The sequence below is a fragment of the Neolamprologus brichardi genome, chromosome 1 (genome assembly GCF_056152115.1).
Source record: "Neolamprologus brichardi isolate AB-2024 chromosome 1, ASM5615211v1, whole genome shotgun sequence".
Lineage (NCBI taxonomy): Eukaryota > Metazoa > Chordata > Actinopteri > Cichliformes > Cichlidae > Neolamprologus > Neolamprologus brichardi.
In genome coordinates this window covers 13,732,718-13,756,502 of record NC_142104.1, presented here as the reverse complement: position 1 = coordinate 13,756,502, position 23,785 = coordinate 13,732,718, and the positions used below count along the sequence as shown (strand labels likewise).

General features: G+C 40.3%; 1 protein-coding gene across 1 annotated transcript; it reads left to right on the top strand.

Annotated features, from left to right (window-relative positions):
- The first annotated feature begins 1,325 nt into the window (after window positions 1-1,325).
- greb1 (growth regulating estrogen receptor binding 1) lies at window positions 1,326-23,587 on the top strand. The gene is made up of 34 exons (XM_006779908.3): window positions 1,326-1,443; window positions 6,812-6,972; window positions 7,139-7,219; window positions 7,670-7,846; window positions 8,030-8,212; window positions 9,426-9,518; window positions 9,838-9,960; window positions 10,928-11,089; window positions 11,224-11,346; window positions 13,099-13,284; window positions 13,416-13,552; window positions 13,799-14,075; window positions 14,163-14,291; window positions 14,371-14,568; window positions 14,657-14,854; window positions 15,000-15,183; window positions 15,338-15,521; window positions 15,634-15,770; window positions 15,888-16,239; window positions 16,359-16,474; window positions 16,668-16,873; window positions 17,018-17,570; window positions 17,745-17,901; window positions 17,994-18,096; window positions 18,265-18,420; window positions 18,579-18,715; window positions 18,811-18,972; window positions 19,621-19,825; window positions 20,344-20,506; window positions 20,627-20,745; window positions 21,292-21,524; window positions 21,685-21,885; window positions 22,042-22,180; window positions 22,710-23,587. The coding sequence occupies exons 2-34, from the start codon at window positions 6,819-6,821 to the stop codon at window positions 22,871-22,873; spliced, it is 5,892 nt and encodes a 1,963-aa protein (XP_006779971.2). The 5' UTR covers window positions 1,326-1,443; window positions 6,812-6,818; the 3' UTR covers window positions 22,874-23,587.
- Window positions 23,588-23,785: the final 198 nt, after the last annotated feature.

Sequence of the window (23,785 nt, the reverse complement as noted above, 5' to 3'; positions counted from 1 at the left end):
TAGAGGGCGACAGAGATCTATCAAAGGACTGCTGTGTGAACGTTAGCGTTCAATAGCCGAACTGTGAGAAAAGAAAGTTAGGTGTAAGTAGTACACTTTTGCATTTGCGCATTTTTTTAAACTATTAATGGAACGTTATTTATTGGGGAAGCTTATTTTTTGCAATAGCTCAGGAGCGGTTAAATTACTAATCAGAAGGTTAGTGGTTCGATCCCCAGGCCTCCACATTAAAGTTTTGATGAGCAAGATGCTGAACCCCTAAAAGGTAGACTTCTTTTAGTGAATTTATCTGACACAGTTAAAGGTTTTGCGGAGTGTTTAGTGTAAAATTCTATGCGAATGACGGTGAATCTCAAAAAACGATATAAATGCAGTAATTATATGGAGCCTAATGTCGTTTTTTATCCTAACCTCTAAAACCAGCATACATATTCTTGAGAAAATGTAATTTTGACTATGTCCCAGTGACCAATTGCCGCACCATGTCGCGAAAACTGACGTTAATAATCAAAGTAACGTGATTCATTAAGATGTCAAACGTTGATATTGTTGGTGAATTAAAGAGTCTTGAAGCATCAAATAAATAGCAGTACCTATAATAGATATGCACCTACTTGCTTTTTGTGTTTTTGTTGGCACAGTCATTGGTCCACTAAATTCTTCCTAATACAGGAGAGACGATTTTTCGTGTTCAACTGAATCCGTTTTCTCAACCGTTTTATCCTGTTTCATAATTTTCTTTTCCTTGAGGCCTGATTCTCTCAAAAGCGGGTGAAAACTTTGAGGCGAAAGGAGGTTAACTTAGGTAATTTAGTATTCCTTGTTCACTTTGCATGGCTGTACCATTGGAGTATTTTGGAGTATTTTCTTTATCACCACGATTCTATTTTTTTAAGTGTAAATTTGGGTTGTTTGTTTTTTTCTTTGAAACTTCAGAGAGGATTCATTGGTTGTCGAAAGGCTGACTAATTATTTAATTGCTAGCTAGGAGAAAGAGAGAACGAGGGGGAAAATTCCCATCTAAACATTTTTGAACCATTTTCTTTTTTTTCAGGGGAGCTCATTGTGTAACAAATAACTTTTGCAAAAAAAAATTCCCACAGCTTTACTGTTGTCCGCTCCTTATAATAATAATAATACAGTAACAGAGCAATGGTATCTTGTTGCTTTTGAAGAAAAAGATACACGAATTAGGGTTAAAAAAAAAAAAAAAAAAAAAAAAGGCAAGCGCTCGCAGTCGGACTGTACCATTGTTGAGGAGGGAGGGGGAAGGGGAGGGGGAAGGGGAGGGGGGACCTTTCCATGTGGAGGATCAGAGGTGATGACACGCGCGATCCCCAGTCCCGCTGTAGGTCTGGCACCGGAGACATGGTGTCACACCAGATTAGCTTGCAGGCTTTTCTTGAAGAGTAGTTGCTCGATTTTTCTCGCTGAATCGTAGAGGTAAGTGCGCTCAGTAGCCAGTTTATTTTTTGGTGTTATTTCTGTAGGCATGACACATTATCTTTTTGGGTTTGTTGCTGATGAAAAACATTCTCTGCCAGCTCGGTTGTAGATGATGTTGTAGTGATCACTGCGAACAGAGTGGGTATGAGCTGTGGCGCTGTGTCTTCACTGTTTGCTTGAAACCCTCGTGGTGTATGTGCCTTTAACCTTTTACGTTTGTATTTATTTAATAGTGAGGGACGGCTGTCTGTGTAATATAGGATTTGGGTTGGCAGCTTAATCATAGATCCATATCTTATTTGCTTTCGTATTCAAGGATGCATCCTGTAAAAGCTGGGGCAGCAAATTTTAGGATTTTGTTATGTTTGCTAGTGCAGATAGTTTGTCCCCATCTCCTACTGTACCAACGTAATGAAAAAGTTTCTCATAAGGTCTGACCTCATTTTCCAAACTCACGTCTTAATTTGATATCTTCAAAATGTCAGTTTGACTAATTAAATAAAGTTTAATTTGGGCTGCAGGTTGTCAGATGAACTAATAATGATGCCTACTTGATGAGACATTTATACTTCTGTTATGTTACTTTGTTTATTATCTATGTAGATGTGTCAACAGACCATGTGTTGTCTTGAAAATTGCCTATTTTTTCTCTTCTATTAGGTCCTTAAACACAGTGGTTACAGCCTGTACATCAATATTTTTGTGTCATGAAAATTTATTTCATGTTAGGTGTAATGTGTAGCTAAACTCAATTTTGATACAGAGTAAATAACACAAATAATATTTGGGTAATGGGACCCTTTTTAGTCACTTTGTAAGTCATCCTGCAGCTAAACTGTTTTAAATTGTAAGGTGCAGGTTCATACTGATTTTGCATGCATGTAGACAACACAAGTTTCCCTGGAGTCATGCATGATAGAGAGAACAGAAGAAACAAAAACTGCTCAAGGACGCTGAGTGAGATAGCGAAGCAGCAGGTGTAGCAGACACTGAAAATTCAGGGAGTTGGAGCTTTGTAGTCCCTTCCAGCTATTTATTTTTGTGCACAAACTCCAACAGATGTATTGTGTACTGTATGTTGTCAGATGTAATGTTGTGTTTTATTATAAAATTGATGTACATGTAGGCATGCTCAGAAAGAAACATCAGTGAAAAATCGCTGAGTTTCAGTGATTGGATATCTTTGTGTTGGCAAAGGCGAGTGGTTGGCTGAGTGGCTTCCCAGTGCAATGTGTGGATGGCTGCTTGAATGGCTGGCTGAAGAGTTGCCTGACCAGTTGGCCAGTTGGCTCCCTCACCATCGATTCAGTGTCAGCTGAGCAAAGTGTGAATGAAAGCATTTACTGTGGGTCAGTGGTCAGCTATGGACCTATCAAAAGGTCCGCTTGTGTGTTTTTGTGTGTGTATTATTGGCTTCCCCTTACATATGTGGCAGGCTTTGGCTCAGTGCTCACAGAGCATCTGCAAAGCTGGAGGCTTTTTTTTTCTTTTCCATTTCTGCTGTTTGGTGCCGAAAGACATGCTGTACTGACCAGCTGACAGTGCTCGACATTCCTTTGCCTTATCGTCTTATCTTTCTCACACAGTCACATGCACAATTAGCTGAATATATGCATATGACTAACAGTGTTAACAGTATCATTAACAGGAACTGTTATGTAATGGTATTGTATGTGTTTGGCTATGTCTTACTTCTAGGAACAATTTTTTTTAAATCCATGAGGTAAATAATTAAATATAAAGCTGAGGACATGTTTCAAGGTTAGGTTCCAGTTAGGCAATTAAAAGTTAAATTTAGAGTTAGTCTTCAGAAAGGTAATGTAAATTAATATAATGTCCTCTGAAGTCAAAGATTTATGGCTGTATATTTGCGGTGTGTGGAGACTGCAACCCTTCATGTCTGACTGAACATAAAGAAAGAAAAGCTACTGCATGTGTTTGTGTGTGGCTGGTATGTGTGCCTGGCCAACGGAGAAAGAGCCTGGGGTTCTTATCTGACCTCCCCGGGATGACCTTTCACCCCTCAAGACAAGCCTTTTGTGTCAGCTGAGCTAGAGCCTATGAGAGAGCATGCGCGAGTGCCTACATGTGCGTGTGTGTGTGTGTGTGACTGTGCATGTTTATGCACATGTCTATAAGAAGTATAAGCCACATCAAAGCCTTAGCTAAATATTGTTATCTAAACCCCCCTTTGACCTCACGGTCATGAGACATCTCTCAATCAATTTGCCCTCAAAAGTCAGCATGTGCATGAAAGTTTGCATATATTAGCAAGTAGGGACTCACGAGGTGTGCGTTGTGTGTTGTTGTTTTGTTTTTTTTCATTAAAAACAGAAAATAAACAAATAGAGCTCATCTTCTTCATTTGTTATTTAAAGGCAGCTACATCCATTTATTTAAAAGTGTTGAAGTTCTCAATATAAATGTACTGGTGGCAAAGTGCAGTGTGTGGATTGCGTGGTGCTCAGAGCTTTGGGAGGATCCTAACTGCAGGTTTGTATGTGTGAGGTGCTGTGTTTGAAGCCAGCAGTGGGAACAGGGTCCAAGAGGTCATAAACCACCACAATAGTGCCTCTCTCCCCAGGGTGAAACAGAGGCAGAAAGAGAAGAAGGGAAGGGTGGTGGGGGGTGGTGGTGACTTGAAAGGATCTCCCACTTCCATGCCAAGGAGAGAGGAAGGTGGGGGAGATGGGAGGAGAAAAGATCAACAAAGCTTCCTTAAAAGTTTTCGTTTAGAGATAATTTCTGTCATCTCGGCTGCATGTCTTCCTTCATGTGTAAGTGATCTCTGTTTTGCTTGGAACATGTAGTAAAAAGAATTAATTTAGGACCTATAACAGTAAGAGTACAGAAGTAATATAATAGAATGTAACTGAATCAATAGCACTAGACTATTTGTCCTTTACCTAGGTATTTTACACTCCTACTCGAGTACATTTCAGAAACAGCTTCAAAGATGAGGTTTACTCATCCCATTAAGAAAAGTTTTTATTCCTTTTTATATAAAAACTACGTTAAACCCCCTTTTGCATTAACTGTAAACTGCATTGTCACAAAATCGTGACAAAAAATGTTTCTGAGCTAATAAAAAGGGGACTGTTTAGAGATATTTGGTTCTCTTTTTACAAACATACAATGCTCTTCTAGCATGTGATGCATTGCTATACTGAAAAATATGCAGCTTGATCAAAAGTGGCTGAAACAAAAGCATCTACAACAGTAAAATGCATTAATGCTACAGTAATGTTCCTGCTAATTCTTAGCAAGATTTTGCATTGTGTTGGCACTTTTACTTAAGTAAAGAATCTGCATCATGTCTTGCTCCTTAGATGTGCAGCTAGAAAATAAAGATGAGGGCATTTTTATTGAACAATACAAGTCCCAGAAGAAGATTGCTGTCAGTGCTTTGTATGCTTTGAGCCTTTTTAAATCGGACTGTCCCATAACAATATGTGAAGAAAATCTGTCTTTGAAGTGATAGCACAAGGAATCACTTTTTATTAACAAGTAGCTACAAAACCACACCACACAGCTCAAGGGAAAGCCAATTCTGTTTCCTTAGACTGACAGCATTTGCCTATTTGAAGTTTAGGATTTTGGTTAAGATTCAGTAAAAGGTGGAGTTACACCTCTTTGCTTTAATCTGCTTTCCCTTCCATTTCCCTCCCCACAGTCTCTTTCTGTGGTTGTAAAAAGATCAGACTGCACTTTGGTAGAAGGTGTGATTACTTCCTCTCAGTCCCGACTGTGTTATGACAGGGCTTTTTGTCTTTCTGCTCTCTACAAGACGGTGCAAGGCATTAAAAGCCAGCTCTGCTTCTTTACATATGAAAGTGTGGAAGCAGAAGGTTGACTGGTAAGGTATGTGTATGGGAAATGTGAGAGAGAGGACGTGTGTGTCTCTTTCCAAGAAGTGTTTCAAGATGAGAAAATAAAGCTGAAATCAAGAGAAGACTTGTCCCAGTAAAAGATAGATAGATGTTTAGGGAAAACTTTAACCAGGTTTAATTTTTGTGAAGATGTTAAACTCTTTAAAGGTCAGTTAAGTAAATGAATACAGCAGGTTTTATTATAAATGGTAGTTCATGTCAGTATAAGTTAAAGACGATTTGTTTAAGCTGAAATTACAGAAAACTGAGACAGAAAACTAACATCTGTTACTCATTAATCCATATACCATGATATTTAAAACTGGATGTCATATTTTGGCTTTTAAAGATTTTGTACATAAGCCTCATGGTTTAGAGAACCATAGTGTAAGGTATTTACTCAGCTTTAAGGCTGTAATCTGACATGCAAGCCATTAAAAAAGAAATTAATCTACCCTTCGGGTTTCTGACTATTTGCTGGCTCGTGTACCCAGGTTTGCCAGTCAGTAATGTGCAGCTTGTGTGGGTCTGTGCTTGTAGCAGCTAGTATATGAGCACTCAGAGGTTTGGAGGAGGGGGATTAAGTTGGTGTTTACTGTTCAGCCTTGTTTTTTTCTTGTTTTTTTTTCTCCCCTGTGTTGAATCAGTTTGTTCTCTCTGCAGCACATTTAGTTCTGACAGAAGTCTTTTATGAAAATACTCAGTGTTTTAATACATTTTGTATTATTGTGTAATTGACTTTAAAAAAGAAAAGAAAAACAGTCTCATCTGTTTCAGAGTAGAGAAGCGAAACGAAGCAGGGAGAGAGAGAGAGATGCACTAGAGCAGAAAGGAGAAAAACAGAGGGAGGGGGTAGTGTCTAGGTCAGGGTGCCCTGACACTGTCAGTGCAGCTGATTTTATATCATGCTGTCTGGACAGATTCCATCCACCAGTAACCACTGTTTGTGTGTGTGTGTGTGTGTGTGTGTGTGTGTGCGTGTGTGCGTGCGTGCGTGCGCGTGCGTGTGCGCGCGCGTGCGTGCGTGTGCGCGCGTGTGCGTGTGTGCGCGCGTGTGTGTGCGCGTGTTTCTCCCTGTGTTTCTTTGTGACTAGATGTGTTTCTGATTATTTTTAGTGTGTGTGTGTTACTCAACAGTGTTAAAGAATAAATGTAATCATGATATCATAGGGCTTCAAAATCAATTCTACCTTAAAAGGAGGCCTTTTAACTATTTATGATAAATAAGACTTGAATGTCACCTTTGTAGTGTGTGCTTGAAACATGCACCTGGACCAAAGAAAAAAAATATAACATAGCTATTTTTTTAAGAAGTCTTGAAATCCTCTTCCTCTGAAATCATCTTCCATAGAAACCACAAACATCACAGAACTTCTATGTGGTCTTTTTCCCATCTTGCAGTTTCTTTTTCTAAAGTAACTAAAAAAAAAAAACATTAGCATGGACAAATTGTCCTGTGCTGTTCATCACAAGATAAGGTCACTTTGTTTTTACAGGACACCAATGGGGAACTCTTATGCAGGCCAGCTGCGGACCACACGTTTTGAGGAGGTCCTCCATAATTCCATTGAGGCATCGCTGAGGTCGAACACCATAATACCCCGACCTGTCTTCTCACAGTTATACCTTGAGACAGAGCAGCCACCGGCACGTGACGGTGGGTTTTATGGATGGTCATGAGAAATGATATTTTGAACAACACAAGGGTTTGATGACTTTCTGATGTTCAGCTGAATCTCAGTTTCTTTAGTTTTTATTTTCCTGTCACGTTTTTTATGCTGAAAATGTAAAGATTGTGGTTGTGCTTCAAACATCCTAAACAGACGAAGATGGCTCAGAGTCTAATAGTCCTCCGATACCCTACCAGATGAAGCCCCCACCTGAGGGATGCTGCACCACTGACGGTTTGTATACATACACATAAACACCATATAAAACCAATAAACATACACTCTCAGGAATACATGTGCAAGATAGTGACTATAAATAGGATTCGGAGCTGGAACAGTGACAAGGAGATGTACCTTTTAGGCGTTACCTCCTCTGTGAATGCGTTGTACATGATGGGTGAAGTAATGGAGAAAAAAATCAGGATTTGTACCTACTCTTGAGTTGAGCTGTCTTCTGTGTCTCATTTTGTAGTCACTCTTTAATAAAAATAGATACGATAAAAATGTACTACTCATTTATTAATTTTCTTGACCACTTATCCAATTAAGGGATGTGTGGGTGCAGAATCTGTTCCAGCTGTCATCGGATGAAGCGCAGGTTACACCCTGGACTGTCAATCACAAGGCACACTGCCCTTTCATTTACTGAAAATCACTTTTCTGTCCTGATTTTCCACTCCACAGGCTTTTGTCAAGCGGGCAAGGACCTTCGCTTGTCCTCCCTTGCTTCTGATCCCTTGGATGTACCCCCTGGGTTCATGTTGGTTGGAGTAAAGTCTCCTTCTCTTCCTGAGAACCTGCTGGTCTGCGCTGTGGACCGCCGCTTCCTGCCAGACGAACGGGGTCGTTATGCACTGTTGGGTGAGGGAGAAGACTGAAACAGGAAATTGGTGCTGTTAACAAAAAATCAGCTGAAAGAGGAAAATAAAGAGTGCATTTGTGCCATTCAGTCTGTGTGAATGTAGGGATACGCAAAAAATACTTTTTGTTTTATATACTTTTTATTGTAATAATTTTTTTTTTTTATTTTGGTACCCCCAACAGGTTTCTCAGGAAACTGTATAGGCTGTGGAGAGAAAGGTTTCCGCTATTTCACAGAGTTCTCCAATCACATTAACCTGAAGCTCAACACCCAGCCCAAGAAACAGAAGCACTTGAAGTACTATCTGTACCGAAACAGCCAGGGCTTGCTCGTCAGAGGAGCTCCCATCTATTGGAGGGGAAATGGTAAGAGGTGCACACATGTTAATGTAGTGAAACAGTTAAGTTGACTTCCTGATTGTAGCACAAACACCGATTTATTCAATCGTAGTGACTAAACACTGTAGGTCACAGATGTGCATGAACGTTGTCTTTTTTCAAGAAACATTTGTCTTTGATCAGATTTAGATTCAGCAATTACTGGTGTCCATCTTCTGCATAACTCTAACATCTGCATTAAATAGGATTCACATAAAGCACAGGGCAGAACCTCGATCTGCCTTGAAATATAGTTTACCATTTTCCAGCAGTTTATAGATGAGCCCTATCCCCTCTTAAACATAACAAATGCTCAGAATAAAAAGTGGACTGTTAAAAGCATCATGATGCAGTAAAGATAAAAGGTACTCTCTGCTGTTTTAATTTGTGGTATCTTGTATTTATTTTTAAACAGGTAGTAGTCCATTGAATAAAATAAATTGCTCTTGATATGTGTTTTGTTTTTTTTTTTACTACTCCACTCAAATTAAAGACAGGGAATGAAAAACATTGCCACTAAATGATGGTTTCATTGACAGATTAATTAACTTTATGAGAAGGTCTCAAGGTCTGATTTTATTTTGAAAATCATTCTCTGCATATTTCAGTTAGCATTGTTAGGACAAAAAAAACAAAACACCCAATGCTTGTTTTAGTGTAAACAATGACCAAACTCTCACAGCTAATGCTGTAGCTTAGTAATGTACATATACAGCATTGGGGTTTTTTTTTATTCATTTAACATCTACAAACAAATCATATTCAAAATAATTATCCATTGTATAGAATCTTTGGCTCGTGTATTCCCAACCAAGTGAATAAGTAGTAAAGCCATAAGGGCAAGTATTTGGCTGGTTAAGTAGTTATCGTCATCGTTCCCCACAAACGTCTCCAGGACCGTTGCGTTTTTACTCGATACTGTTTTTAATCTCTTCTGCTACATGGTTTTCTGATGCACTTGTAACTCTCACTGACTGCTTATTAGTATGCCTTCCTCCCTGAGCCCAGTTTTAAGAAGGATGCCATTATTATTATGCCGTCTGGATAACTTTGCTGAACTTTCAGACCATGACTGGAACACTTTGTCTTCCCATGAACCTCGCACACCTGCACACTGATGCATACACACATTTAAAGCTATCCGTTACAGCAGCTTGTTGCTACGTTTCTGTCTCAGTGGTGATATTTTTTTCTATATCAGATGGCAGGATGAGACAGTTGGGACCCACCCTCTCAGAAGGCCAATCGACACCAGATGAACAGCCGCCAAATCAAGCATTGAGCCAGCCATCAGGTAACAAACAATACAGAGATAAGCTCCAGGAAAGACAAGATGATTCTTGGGTTCCTTTTTGGTTTTTTGTCATCATTTTTTGTTTGTATTAAAAAAGATTTAATTTAATCATTTTCAGGGTGCAAGTCTTATTTAAACACAAGGCTGCTCAGGGTTATAGACACGTCAAAAATTTGTAAACAGACAATCTGTATTTTGCTTAAATGAGCTAAAGTGAAGAGTGAATGCAATTATTACAGAAATAGTTTCAATGAAAAGTTTCATTCATTACTGTTGATTATTTTGATTCAACTTTGTTGTTTGTCTCTGCTAATGGCAGCTTCACACACGGAGACACAAACAGCTGACGTCTCCCACACTCTGATAAATGACAACCAGGCTGTTCCCTCCAATACTCAGCCACCTTTAAATCAGTCAGGGCCTGGAAGACCCTCAGCTACAGGTACACTGTGCACTCCGGAGACTTCTGCAGTTTATTCCATGTTGGTTTAAAGGCTTACAGATGATATTTTGTTTAAAGGGGTTTTGTTTATGCTACAAATCTAATATCTCATAAAGTAGTTGCATACACAGCTTATGTAATGTGTTGCAGAATTTTTTAATTTGCTGTTTTAACCTGATCTCTTGGCTTCTGTGTGCATGTAAACACAGTGAGTGTTGTGCCTATTGTCATTGACCCCCTCCCAAGGGTTTCCTCTCACCTCTCAAAGCAGAGCTCCTGCCTCCATCAGTCAAAACACTGTGTGTGAGTGTGTGTGTGTGTGTTATAACACCCCTGCTTTACAGACGCCAGCCAGCTGCATTGTCTGCAGAGGGATGTCTTTTGTTTTCCCTGCTTTCATTTGCCAGCACTTCAGGCACTAAACTTCTACATCCCCTTTTTCTTCTGTCTGTCTTTCTCCCTCCCTCTGCTTCAGTCTGTCACCTCTATAAACCAAGGTTGTAAAATACCCCGTCTCATCTTCTTTTTCCTGCTTTCTCTCTTATTGAAAAGCTTCCTTCCTGTCAGTGTTGTTTTTTCATGGTCCTTTTAACAAGTGGGCCTTTTATGTGTCCCCTATATTACAGTATTACAACAGAAACTGTAGAGGAAAAGACAGGTTGATGCATGACTAAGATGCAATTCTTTTTTCTTTTCTTTTTTTTTGTTGGATTAACAAAAATCGCAGAGCAGATGTTCTGTTGGTTTGTTTCACGTGGCACTGACCAAGAGTACTCCATGTTTTACAGAAAGTCAATCCTAAAACAACCTGAGTTGTAGAAAAAAAATCTAATTTAACAAATTAACTGTCAAAACATGTAGGAGAAGTAGAGTTTGTGCATCTGGAAAAAATAAGAAAGTGGTGCAATTTAAAGATTTAAATCTAATATTAATAAGCTTTTTCTTTTTCTTTTTCTTCATCTTTCAGGGGTACATGTAAATACTGGGCCTCCCAAAAAGAGGCACAAGGGCTGGTCACCTGAATCATCTACCAGCAGTCTGCCTGAGAGCACAGCGAAAACGCCACCATCTTCATTGGCCTCATCAACATTATCAGTGTCCTCTGTCGCCACCAACGGCTCCAGAGCAGGTACAATCAGGAAAAAAAGACTATATTTTACCTTTACTATGACTCTATAAATGTATCAACAAGACAGTTGTGTGTTGTATGATCTTCTTGTGTGTTTTTCTGTCTAAATATTTGTATTTTCCTTCTGTATGCAGAGACAACAGCCCAACAGGGTTCATCACAGTGGATCTCAACACCGCTTTCTCCCCCAGAGGTGCCAGTAATAGTTCCGGATCAGCTGCTGCAAACCTGCAGACTGCAACCTGTCATTTTCAAAGGTTAGAAATTCGAGTGAGAGCTACTCTACCTTACTAGGGCTGGAATTGTGCTCACACTTGGTCAACTGTGGATGCCATGAATGTGTGGTAGTTCCTATATTATTTATTTTAGTCTGCCTGGATAAAATGATCTGCTGGTGTCCTTGTAGTGTAGGTACTGCAATAAACTGGAGGACATGCAGATGTCTGCAAGGAGCTTGCCTCTGATGATGTAATCAATGTCACTCAGACCCAAGCAGGTCCTCGGGGACTCATGGATTAGGAATATGTTGCACTTGAGTAAGAGAACATGCTGTTAGGTTTCACAAGATTATTTGGATTTGTGACAGTCCTCATCCAGCTTGTATTTCATCATCATTTTCCATTCAGCTGAACTCAGCTTTTCCTACGCGTGAGTTTTTTAGTCAAAAGTTAGTTTAGCTTGCCCCTCCTCATGGATCAGAGCCCAGCCAACACCTGATGGTGTTGGTCACCCTCCACCCTTTTAGCCCCTTTTTGTTTTCTGTAAACTTAACTTTGTGTTTTCACTAAATTTTCCTAACCTATCTGCCCCTCACCACGCCAGCCAACATCTTACCACCTGTTGTGTTTTTTAAATATTTGGTTCATTCCGTCACAGTATTACCATCCAAGTCTTCCAGTCTGCCAAAAAGTAAGACTGAGGTTGTGAGTTATGTAGGATGAATCAACAGCTGGAGCCTTCTTGTGGGTGCTGGAGCAGTAGATTAGTTGAAATAACAGGCGGTGATGCAGGACAGCACCAGTATTGACATGCCCGAGGTAAAGGTGAGAAAGTCTGCTACGTAAATAGATAAATTGGTCCAGTTTAGTCTGTGTGAGGCCAAAGAGTACGAGGTGCCTGCCTAAACCAGCTTACAGACTTCATTGTGTTAACTGAAGAAAAATACAAATACATAGGTCACCTATGTCTCTTTTTTCCTTTTTTCTTGCATTCAGTTTTTGCCTTTTCTGCACCAACAACTTTATTCATTTGCATTTGTCTGTTAATGTATTACTTCAGAAAATGCTTACTATTTTACATATATACAAGCCTTTAAGACATAAAGACCCATATGACCTTTATTTTACTAATTATAAATTATTACAAAACTGAGGTTATTGTACTCGACCCTAAAAATCTTTCTTCATGCATTCATTGTAATTCATGATTATCAGGTTGCTCTAAAAACACCCTGAAATGTCTTCAGTTGATCCAGATACCCTCTCTACTTTTAAGATGAGTCTTAAAACTTTCCTTTTTGATAAAACTTATAGTTCGGGCTGGATCAAGTGACCCTGAACCATCCCTTAGTTATGCTGCAATAAGCTTTGGGTGCTGGGGGACTTCCCAGCACTTCACTCATCACAGTGTTTATACACCACTACTGTATTAAACCATTCAGAGATTATACTCTGGCTCTCTCTTTTGTCCTGTCTCTGTCTGAGCTCTTCTCTGGACAGCTGCCCCTCCCTGAGACTTTTTCTGCTGGAGATTACTTCCTGTTAAAAATAAGTTTTTCCATCCTACTGTGATTGCTCATAGGGGGATTTGTTCTTGAAGTTTCTTTCTAATATTGTAGGGTTTTCACTACAATATCAAGCAACCTGAGACAACTGTTGTGAATTGTATCTAAATAAAACTGAATTACATTTTTTTCCATCCTATTTCCAGCTGAGTTTCATTCTCCCTCATTCCCCGTTATGTCTATATTTTCCTTTATTTTATCTCTGCACTGTTTTTTATGTATGCAGGTCATGGCCCTCTTCCTCAGCTGACTGGCAATGTAAGTGATGTACTTGTCAGTTCTCTACTTCAGAGCTGTTATCTGAGCTCACAAACACTACCCAGAGTCTACCAGCACTATGGGCCATCACCCATTCAACCGCTGTCCACTGAGATGCAGATTCTGCTCACTGTCTATTACCTTGTTCAGCTTGGTAAGTATACAATCTTTATTTCAGAAACACACTGTTGTAGTAAATAGTTCATCAAAACTGTGGCTTTTTTACTTGCTAAACTGTTTTAAATGAATAAATGTTAAGTTTTGTTTCTCACCTCTATTTCCAAGGGTCTGACCAGGTGCCTCTGGTTGAGGACTTGGAACAAATATTCATGAGATCCTGGAGGGAGTCCCACCTCAGTGAGATCAGACAGTACCAGCAACCTCAAACAACTGGAACCCCAGGGAGGCACTACGGCATAGAGGTCAGACGCTGCAAGAAATAAAAATAAATAAATCATTTTATACTTCTATATTTGAATTTAGGAGACTTTAAGGTACATATCTACAGGGCTTTTTAAACACTTCATAACACCACAGCTTCCTTTTCAGTTGTTTAGTACAGTGAAGCAAATATTAATAACCTTTTCATGCAAAATATTTGAGAAAAAAGATTACAGAAAACATAATGACAATAAATTAACAAAGTTTTCGCCTTACTCTATCTCCAGATCCCCCCTGTATTGCCTGGGCTCCCCCAGTATCTGTCTTTGCCCTCACAAAGCCCACAACCCTTGACCCCAAGCCAGCTTCCCTGGCTTGCCCAGCTGGCTGCATCATCTTATGGTGAGGGCGTGGTAGTGTTGGGGAAGGATGTAGGATCTTTGACTCAAGGCCTCCATCTAACTTTCAGCAGGTTAATGGAAGGACGGCTTGAAAACACCAACTATGTGGTCATCATTGTCACTGCTCCAGGACAGGAAACGCAGTCCTGTGTGGTAGTTACAGGTGGGATCTGTATTTTTAGTATATGCCTTTATACTGTATGTGAAAAATGTGGTCTTTATCGTCTTTGTGTATTGTATTGTATTGTAGGCAAGCACCAGTGTCGTGCCTTGGCAGAGAGCATGTTCTCTCCCAGTCAGGGTCTGAAAGAAATTGCCCATCAGCTCTCCACTGGTGTTGCACAAGAACTCATCCACTACTGCAATTCCCTCGGACAAGGTGTGTCTCTCTATCTGTGACCTGTTGCTCTGTTTTAGTGATTGTTTCCTAACTTGTTGTGCGGCTTTATGTTTTGCAGATGGTGATATAGATTCCCTTCTGGACAATGCCATTCTGGACAGCAATGAGCCATCTCCTTTATCCAGCAGCCAAGAGTCAGCTGAGGAGAGGAGTAATAAAAGTCCCAGAGTCACACACAGTCCAAAGGACTCACATACACAACTTTCAAAAGACAGCCCAAAAGACACAGCTTCAGGTCCCAAAGACACCTGTTCAGGTAAAGCACACATGACTTAGTGGATAGAGTAAGTGGATACATCAGAGTCAAGTGACATGGCCTAAAATGTGTTTTTGTATTTGTGTAGAATACTCTGTTGATTGGCGAGAGGTGCGTCCCATCCAGCTGGCAGTGGCTAGAAAGCTGTTGTCCCATGTTTGTGCTATAGCTGACTCCAGCACACAGAACCTGGACCTTGGCTCCTTTGACAGGGTCAGCTTTCTCATCCTTGTCCCGCCCTCTGAGGTTACATTTCAGCAGACTATTCTCCACCTCTGGAGCTCTGGTTAGTCACATAAGTCTTTTGCCAGCAATCGTGTTCATGGTTCTTCTTTTATTTCAAAAAAAAAAAAAAAAGCAATCAAAAGAATCTGAATGAACGTGTTTATTCCTATACATATTGTGTTTTGATGTTGCTCTGTATTTGTCAGGTGTTCTGCAGGAGCTTGGCAGTTTAGACCAGGCATGTGTTTCTCACAGAGAGGCTGAACGTTATGTGGTCAAGATGGACCACAGTGCTCAGGCACGTATTGACAGCCTGATCCGGGAAGCATACAGTAACTCGTACACACTTTACATCCTGGTCCACGACCATGCCCACTGGGATATTAGCAGGTTTGTGTGCAAAGTAAAAAGAAAAATGTAATGATTATTGTTTTCAGTTGTCATTGTTTTAACAGTATCAAAACTGGTACAACAAGAGCAAATCGAGTGTGTTTACTCAGTCTCTTTGGATCTCTTCCCTTTTGTCCCTCTTTAACACTCTCAGTGCAACCTACAGCAGCTCAGATAATGGTTTGGGTCTTGTGGACCAACTGTTAAACTCCCGACAAGTCAGAGATGCTACAAACATCCTGATTCTACACGTCACTTCGTTTCCCTTTGCTCTTCAGACACAATGCACCCGCATCAGTCCCTACAACGAGATCCACTGGCCGTCTGCATTTAGTAATGTAAGATTTACTTTTCTATGTGATTGGTACTCTCTTTTAGCGTAACATTTTTAAACTAGCAATGCCTATATGTTCACACAAGTGGCTAAATCTGTTGGCTGTGTGTATACAGGATGTGGACCTGTATCATGAGAGGACACGGTACTTTGGTGTGTCAGAGCTTTTGGAGTCGACTCATTCAGGGAGCAGCCTGCCTCTGATGCGTTATGATTCCTCATTTGAAAGCATGGCAGCTACCTTGGAAGAAAGGTTGTGCACTCACATGTGTTAAATCCACATAAACACTGTATGATTAAAAAAGGAGTTTAAAATGATATCAAGAATACAGCAAGAAGGCTTTATGATATTTCTGTCTGTGATTTCCAGGTTTCCAAAGCTGCACAGTGCTGTGATCCGGACCACAGTTTTGATCCAGCACTACTGTGTTGCTCTGATGGCTGTGTCTGGGAGGTTCAACCGTTCCCACAATCTCCAAAAACACACTTCAGTGGAGACCATGGAAATTGTACAGTCACTGGTCAATGCTGCACAGCAGTGTCCAGCCCATCATGGTCACATGGTACTTGTGCGAATCCCCTCTTTGGCTCTGGCAGCGTGGGCCCACCAACGGCTGTCCAGAGTGAGGAAGCAGCTGGGTTTGGAGGAGAATTTCGAAATCATACTGGGGAATCCCAAGCAAGCTCTGAGTATTGGACAGTCCTTTACAGATCAGATCAAGGTGGGGTAGTAATTCTTCAGAAATATGTTATATATGATTTCACCTGCAGAGAACTACAAAAAATTATCAAATACTTTGAAAGCTGCATGTAGTCTGATTTGTCCTTCTGTTTCATGTAGAAATGGTTGAAGATCCAGGATGCTGACTGGGTTCCTCGTACCTACTTGGAGCTGGAAGCCCTTCCTTGCATCCTGATCCTTTCAGGGGCTGAGCCATTAGGAGAGTCACTTCCCAGGTTTGCTCACTTGAATTTTATTCATCCCTCCCTGACAGTATTTACCTTTGTTCTAGTATTAGTGTTAATGTTACTTTCTGTTTTGGCCTTAACAGATTAAAAAGGTATAACCCCACATTTTTTTGCATCACAGCCAAAAAAGCTGTCATAGTTGTAATTTTGAGCTTAAACAAAGGGGTCATTCTTTCAACAGATCGCTAAAGTACTGTGACCTTCGAGTAATAAGCTGCTCATACCTGCAGCGTACCACGCTTGAACAAGAGTTGGGACTGGCTGCTTATCTAGTGAAGAAAGAGTCACGACCACCACAAAACCTTGGATCAGGAAGTGACCTGCTCGAAAGCGATGCTGAAAAACTCAGTAGTACTGACAATGAAGAGGAGGAAGGACAAGATAATGGTAAGATTTCACTAAATCTATATTTCATATCTAAAGAGATAGATGAACTCATTTTGTTTGAGAAAATGATAAATGCTTCTTTTTTTTTTCTTTTTTTTTTTAAAGCAAACGTGCTATATATTTTCTTCTGCCTGGTATTTTCAGGGGAGCCCAGCCAGCCACTCCAGGCATGCCCAGATAGTGGAGCTCTGGATCCTAACCCTGCTCAAAGTGCCACCTCTCCAAATGTTGAGAAAGTGGCCTTGGATGCCCCACAGTCTTCCTCACAGTCACAGACTCAACTTCAGCCACAGTGCTCCTCTCAGTCTTTTCCATGTCCCCAAACTGCACCAGAGTCCCAAACGCAACCTTATGCTCCATGTTATTCACAGTCTCAGCAGATCTCCCAGCTGCAGTCCCAGACTCAAATTCAGCTGTTATCTCAAACAAATTCTCAACCTTACCTTCAAATACCCCCTCAACAACCGTTACTTTCCCAGATGCAAATACGCTCTAAATCAACATCATCAGGCTCGTCCTCTCCGCGAGCCTCCTCGCCTGATCCGAGCTGCTCCTGGGCACGAGCAGCGAGTCGGCCACCTTCTGTGCTCCTGCCTCGTGCCCTCTACAACGTCATCACTGCAAGTGACAGCAGCGGGCTTCCACGATGTACTTCATTCCTGCCACACATGTCTGTTGCATGGGCAAGCAGTTTCAGGTAGGGGACATATACAACAATTTATAACACATATGCGCGTATATTTCCATGTTTTTCATATGAACATTAAGCATATAGAACAGCGATACTGAAAGTGGAAAAGAGTCTAAAAAATATTCCACAGTAATATTTTGTGGGTCAAAATTAGTGACCGATCTTGTATTTTGTGTGCAGGCCTTTACTGAGTAAAATGATGACATGTACAGAGCAGTCACTTTATTATCGTCAGTGGACGGTCCCTCGCTCATACCACATGGACAGCAGCAATCGCACAGAAGGCCGCAGTGACAACTTCCACCCTCGCAGGTTGCTGCTCAGTGGCCCCCCACAGGTGATTTCTGTTTTTATTCGTTTTATTCAAACTCGAGCATATGTTGTACTTTATATTTACATTATTTTACCTTTGTTGTTTTCCGACATCAGGTGGGTAAGACAGGAGCATACCTGCACTTCCTGGGCATTCTGTCGCGCATGCTGATCAGACTGATGGAGGTGGATATCTACGATGAAGAAGACATCAACTGCAGTCAGTGCATTTGCTGTAGCATTCACCAGTTTTTAGATTCTTATGTTACTGTTTTTGCTGCTGCTTGGATCATAAAATCATATCTGTCAGTATTTATTAAGTAATCAGTACAGATTCTACATAAACCTGTTTTCAATGTATTCATTTGTAAATGTTTTGTATCTTCAGATTCCCAGACAGATGGAGTGCAGTACCATCCAGCCAGTGCTCCCTGGCCCAACCCAGAGATTGTGAGGACGATGCCTTTCGACTACACCATCCACGACTCCAAATATGATGACATCAGCACCATATACTGCCCTGGATATAAACCGAACTCTGAAGGTAAGTAAAGCTGGAAAAAACTTGATCTATTTATCAATATATTAACACAAAGCCAAAACTATATGTGCATAGTATGAATATTACCTGTAGCTGTGCTACCTGTTACTTTTGTATTTTGTTTTTTGGTCCTTATCTGCCTTTGGTTGTTTGTTCTCCAGGAAATCCTGTGCGACAGGAAGATGTGTACCTACGTCGGCGGACAGCTAGGATAAAGTTGTCTAAGTATGCAGCCTACAACACATATCATCACTGCGAACAGTGTCATCAATACCTGGGCTTCAACTCTAGATACCAGGTCAGGACAGTACATGCAAGCAGACAGAGTTAAAAAATCTCACTCAAACTGTCTTTGAAATGTGAACATGACAGTTATCTCTAATCATAATTTAGATGTGCGAGTCAACACTGCATGCTTTCACGTTCACTCATCTACTGCTTGGGGAAGAGATCAAGCTCTACTTCATCATCCCAAAGTCTAAAGAGCACTACTTCAGCTTCAGCCAACCCGGAGGCCAACTGGAGAGCATGCGGCTGCCGCTCACTTCTGACTGGGTGTGTTCTTGATCATTTAAGTTGATCATTGAAAATAAATGTTCCCCTTTCTGTTCACCTCACATCAAGAAAAAGGCGGCAATTATAATAGAGACGTAGAATTTAGTTGAAGTTTTGTGTGTCAAGATTTAAAAGGAATTCTTTGCCTTGTCTGCTTCCATGAACATTTTCATCCGCTGTTTTTGTTGACTATTTCTGTGAACAGACAAGCGATTTGTGGGGTTTGCCACAGTGCAACACCCAGGTGGTTCCACTAGGGGGTGCAATTAGCTTAGCAATTGCTAAAATTGTCCCACCAGCCCAGCAGTTCTTATTTGTTTTCACAAAATTATGCAAACAAAAGATTCTGGTTTGAGAAAGTATTGTTTGAAATTACAAGATTTTTTTCTTGCATCAGTCAGAAATGCTCTGATCTGTGACTATTACCTGGACTTTAAACAGAGTTTAAATTCAACATAATCTATATATTTTTTAAATAAAATCCTGAGGTATCCTGAGGATGCTGTTAGTATAGCCTGCATGCATTATTTTTATTTATTTTTCCACATAGTAATACAGAATTTTATTAATAAAGTTCACATTAAAAATAACAATTTTCTTTTTATTAGCATTATTTTTATTTAATTTATTTTCCCCCTACTTTCCCAGAGCCCAGACTGCATCAAGAGTCCAATCTTCACCCCAACCACCGGCCGTCACGAGCATGGTCTGTTTAACCTGTACCACGCCATGGATGGAGCCTCTCATCTACATATCCTGGTAGTCAAAGAATATGAGATGGCCGTCTACAAAAAGTACTGGCCCAACCACATCATGCTGGTGCTGCCCACTGTCTTCAATGGTGCTGGAATAGGTATTTTACTCATGTTAGTAATAAGTAAACTGTTATCCATAGTCTTCCATAGTCTGGAGGGTCGGCAGTTAGTTTACCCCCAATAAATGGGAGGATTTTATCCTGGATGATGAAGCCCATGCTGTGTAAAATCTATGATGCAGATCAATCAACTGTGGGGACTTCTTATGGAATAAGGCAGTAGTCAAAAGTATCTTCTTCATCACCATTTTGGTGGACTTATTCTTATATAGCTGTTTTCTACTCAGCTTGAGCACTTAAAGCACTTTATGCGACTGGCCTCATTCACCCATTGACCCAGCTTCACACAAGCCCTTTTTTTTAGGCCTAAGTGCTCTTAATCTAGCATTCATATGGATGCATGGCGAGCAACTTGGGGTTGCTGTCTTACCCAAGAATACCTTAGCATGCAGACTGGAGCAGCCAGGGATTGAACCACCAACCCTCCAAGTATTAGATGACCTGCTCTTCTCAGCTACAGTCAACCCAAGTTTTAAAGTTTTTTAACCAACTCGCAGGTGCTGCTCACTTCCTGATTAAAGAGCTTTCCTATCACAACTTGGAGCTGGAACGCAGCCGACGTTTGGAGGGAGGGGGTCCAGCAGGTGATGTCTGGCCTTTCATCATCCTGGCTGATGACTCCTGTGTTATGTGGAACACAGTAGACCTAGAAGCACGCAAGTACATAGTGACAGATTATTTACAACATAATTCATTGTATGAGTTAAAGGACTTGTTGTTTGTTGTTTTATTTTCTGGTTTGATTTAACACAACCAGTGTTTGATTTCTGTTTTCCTTAGTGGCCCACTAGAGCACGTTGTGTCACTGAAACAGGTGCTACAGCACATGGAGGCCTGTCCAGACCTATCCCACTATGGTCTATGTGGCATCAGGAAGTGGAGCAGCCGTGCGCTCACAGGTCAGTGGTGACCATAGCAGTAGAGATGCACCGACTGCAATATATATATTTTTTTTTTTCCAGATTTTTTTCCTGTGACCAGCTGATACTGATTTTTGGCAATTTCTTTTTTTTTTTTCTAAGCGCTATAACTGATATTATATTCATGCAAAAATCTATTTTTCTTCATTGAAAAATATTATTTTCATAATAAATTATTAAACTTTATAATATCTGCCAAATTTCAGTACATTACAGGTTCTTGGTCTCTCTTAAACAACTGAAAATAAAGTAAAAAGAGATATTGAAGAGGTAAAAAGGTCAATGGGTGCACCCAACTTTACCTGATGTATTTTACCTCACCAAAAGCAGGTGTAGCAGATTGTTTATAAGAAAATAAATCACAGTTGCTTCCATTATTTTCCAGCATTTTTCTAACTTAATCCGGCAAACAAACTTACTGATCAGAGATTATTTTTTTACATAAAAAAGCAACTATTTAAAATAAGTTGTTTGTGCCTTAAAATAATATTTATGGTAACTTTTTTTCCCTTTGTATTAAACCAGGTAATGTACTGCGGGAACCCTTCTCTCGAGGTCATCTTCATGACTTCTTCCTCCTAAATGTTGACCGCAGTCAGAATGTCCAGTATGACCAGAACCGCTTCACCTGTCATGACGTCGATTTCACTCTGAGGCTGCACAGTGCCGGGCTGCTTGTCTGCAGGTTCAACAACTTCAGTGTCATGAAGAAGCAGATCGCCATTGGAGGATACAGAACATTTATTATCAAGACAAAGGTATCGTCCACAGTCAGCAAAATCAAAACATAAACTAGCAATCATAAACTGGGCAACAGATAGTGATTGATATTTTTTTCCTTGTCATTCTGCAATTACATAAAAAAAAACTTATTAATTTCACAAGCTATTGTTAATAAGCAAAAAATATTGTCTCCAGATGACAGATGTTCCCACCTCTGTGAGCCCCTCACAGTACATCTGTGCCCCAGACAGTAAGCACCTTTTCTTGGCTACACCAGCTCAGCTCCTTCTGGAAAAATATCTCCAGCACAACAGCCATAAACTGTTTCCACTCAGCACCAAGAACTACACGCACCCTGTACTGTCTGTGGACTGCTACCTTAACCTGGGACCTGAGGTATACAGACACACACACTCCACATCTACACATACATGTAGACATGGTTTTAAAAAGAAATTACACAAATAAGAAATTCTAATATCATATCATAATATCTAATATTATATTTCAACACACACTTCATAAAGACTCTAATTTTCTTGCTTCCTGTAGGTGACTGTGTGTTTTGTGAGTTCCAGACCTCATTCTGTGAACATCAGTACAGCAGGGTTGCTGTTCAGCGGCCTCCTCCTTTGTTTTGCAGACTCCTTTGTGACTCCCGGGTTCCTCAAGAAGTTCACCTTCCTTAAAGGTGCAGCAGCAGACCAAATATAGACAATAAGCATGTGTCTGTTACAGGTGACTCATTTAAGAAGAAGTCAATGCAGTGTAGAATTTGGAGCAGATTGATATCATTCTGAATATCAGACCAGCAATCTTCTTCACTTCTACTTAAGTAAACAAATACCAGTAAAGCTAGAACAGTTATAATTTACATTAAGTCCCACAAAATAAGAGCAAATTAGTCAGTGGTTATCACTTTATATTGATCACAGTCTCGGTCGTTGTGTCCTTGGGCAAGACACTTCACCCATTGCCTACTGGTGGTGGTCAGAGGGCCCGGTGGCGCCAGTGTCCGGCAGCCTCGCCTCTGTCAGTGCGCCCCAGGGTGGCTACAATGTAGCTTGCCATCACCAGTGTGTGAATGTGTGTGTGAATGGGTGGATGACTGGATATGTAAAGCGCTTTGGGGTCCTTAGGGACTAGTAAAGCGCTATATAAATACAGGCCATTTACTTTTGTTAAAGAGTGTCGCTCTCCCTCCTCTCTGCTTGCTTTAGGTGCAACTCTGTGTGTCATCAGCGCAGATCGTAGCTCGCTGAGGGAGACGGTGGGCAGGTTGGAGCTGGAAGAAGAGTGGAGGTTTAGGCTCAGCGATGAATTCCAGACTGCCAATGCCAAAGAGGACCGGCCGCTCTTCTTCCTGACTGGAAAACACATATAACTGAAGCAGATGTGCACTTTTGGCTTGTCGTAGACAGGACTGAAATTACTAATTGTCAAACAGAACAAAAACAGGAAAGGGATTTTTTTTTTGTTCTGGGTTTTTTTTTTTAAGCTTTATGTGCTGCTCCATGAAATCGGTTAATATTCATGTTTTGGAAATACATTTATGTTCTCAGCGAGATATACTGATTGTCTGAGATGTCTGGGGAATGTATGTGCACAGGAAAGAGGCATTTTTATCCTTAAAACAAAGTTGCTAGGCTCCGTAACTCACAGTGCTACTTTTGATTTTTGTGATATCTGTTTGCAGATTCAGTTGTTTAGAATTACTCAGTGTTTAGATTTCTTTGCAGGTGCAGGCAACACGGAGAGCTTTAAGGAACGTGGAGGCAATCGTTTGTGTGACATGGTAGCTGGCTTCTGTCGATATTTTTGTAGGGTTATTTTTGTAGATGCTTGTTTTGCTTGTATGTTCTTACATATCAAATATTTTCAATTATATTTCATCAGATTGTTATCATGTAAAAAATAAATTTGTTTCAGTTTGTGCAAGAATAAGAATCCTGAGCTGTTTATATCGGATGCAGGGCATTTTTTGTGCTCCAGAAGGCTGTGTGATTATTTTGTTTGTACATGTATAAGAAACATTAATTGACTGTATTTTGTATGTACAATTTTGTATGCTTTTATCTGTATAAATGTACAGACATTTTAAATAACTTGTGTTTGTTTAAATGTAAAACCTGAGACATCATAAAGGCTCACTCTATACAAAAAGCAAACTTTAATAGCTACATTATATGTCTATCTCTGGTCCAGTGTATACTTCAAGTACAAAGATTTTATAGCCTATCCATGTAACATTTCAGTCCTATATAATTTTGCTGTCATGTGGTGTCAGATCAGCATC

What these genes read in the sequence shown, in the direction of transcription:
- greb1 (XM_006779908.3), top strand. Translation starts at nt 6,819, where the DNA reads ATGGGGAACTCTTATGCAGGCCAGCTGCGGACCACACGTTTTGAGGAG. An exon ending in AGCATTGAGCCAGCCATCAG is followed by an intron (nt 9,519 to 9,837) that starts GTAACAAACAAT and finishes TGCTAATGGCAG; the next exon opens with CTTCACACACGGAGACACAA. An exon ending in GAAGTTCACCTTCCTTAAAG is followed by an intron (nt 22,181 to 22,709) that starts GTGCAGCAGCAG and finishes TGCTTGCTTTAG; the next exon opens with GTGCAACTCTGTGTGTCATC.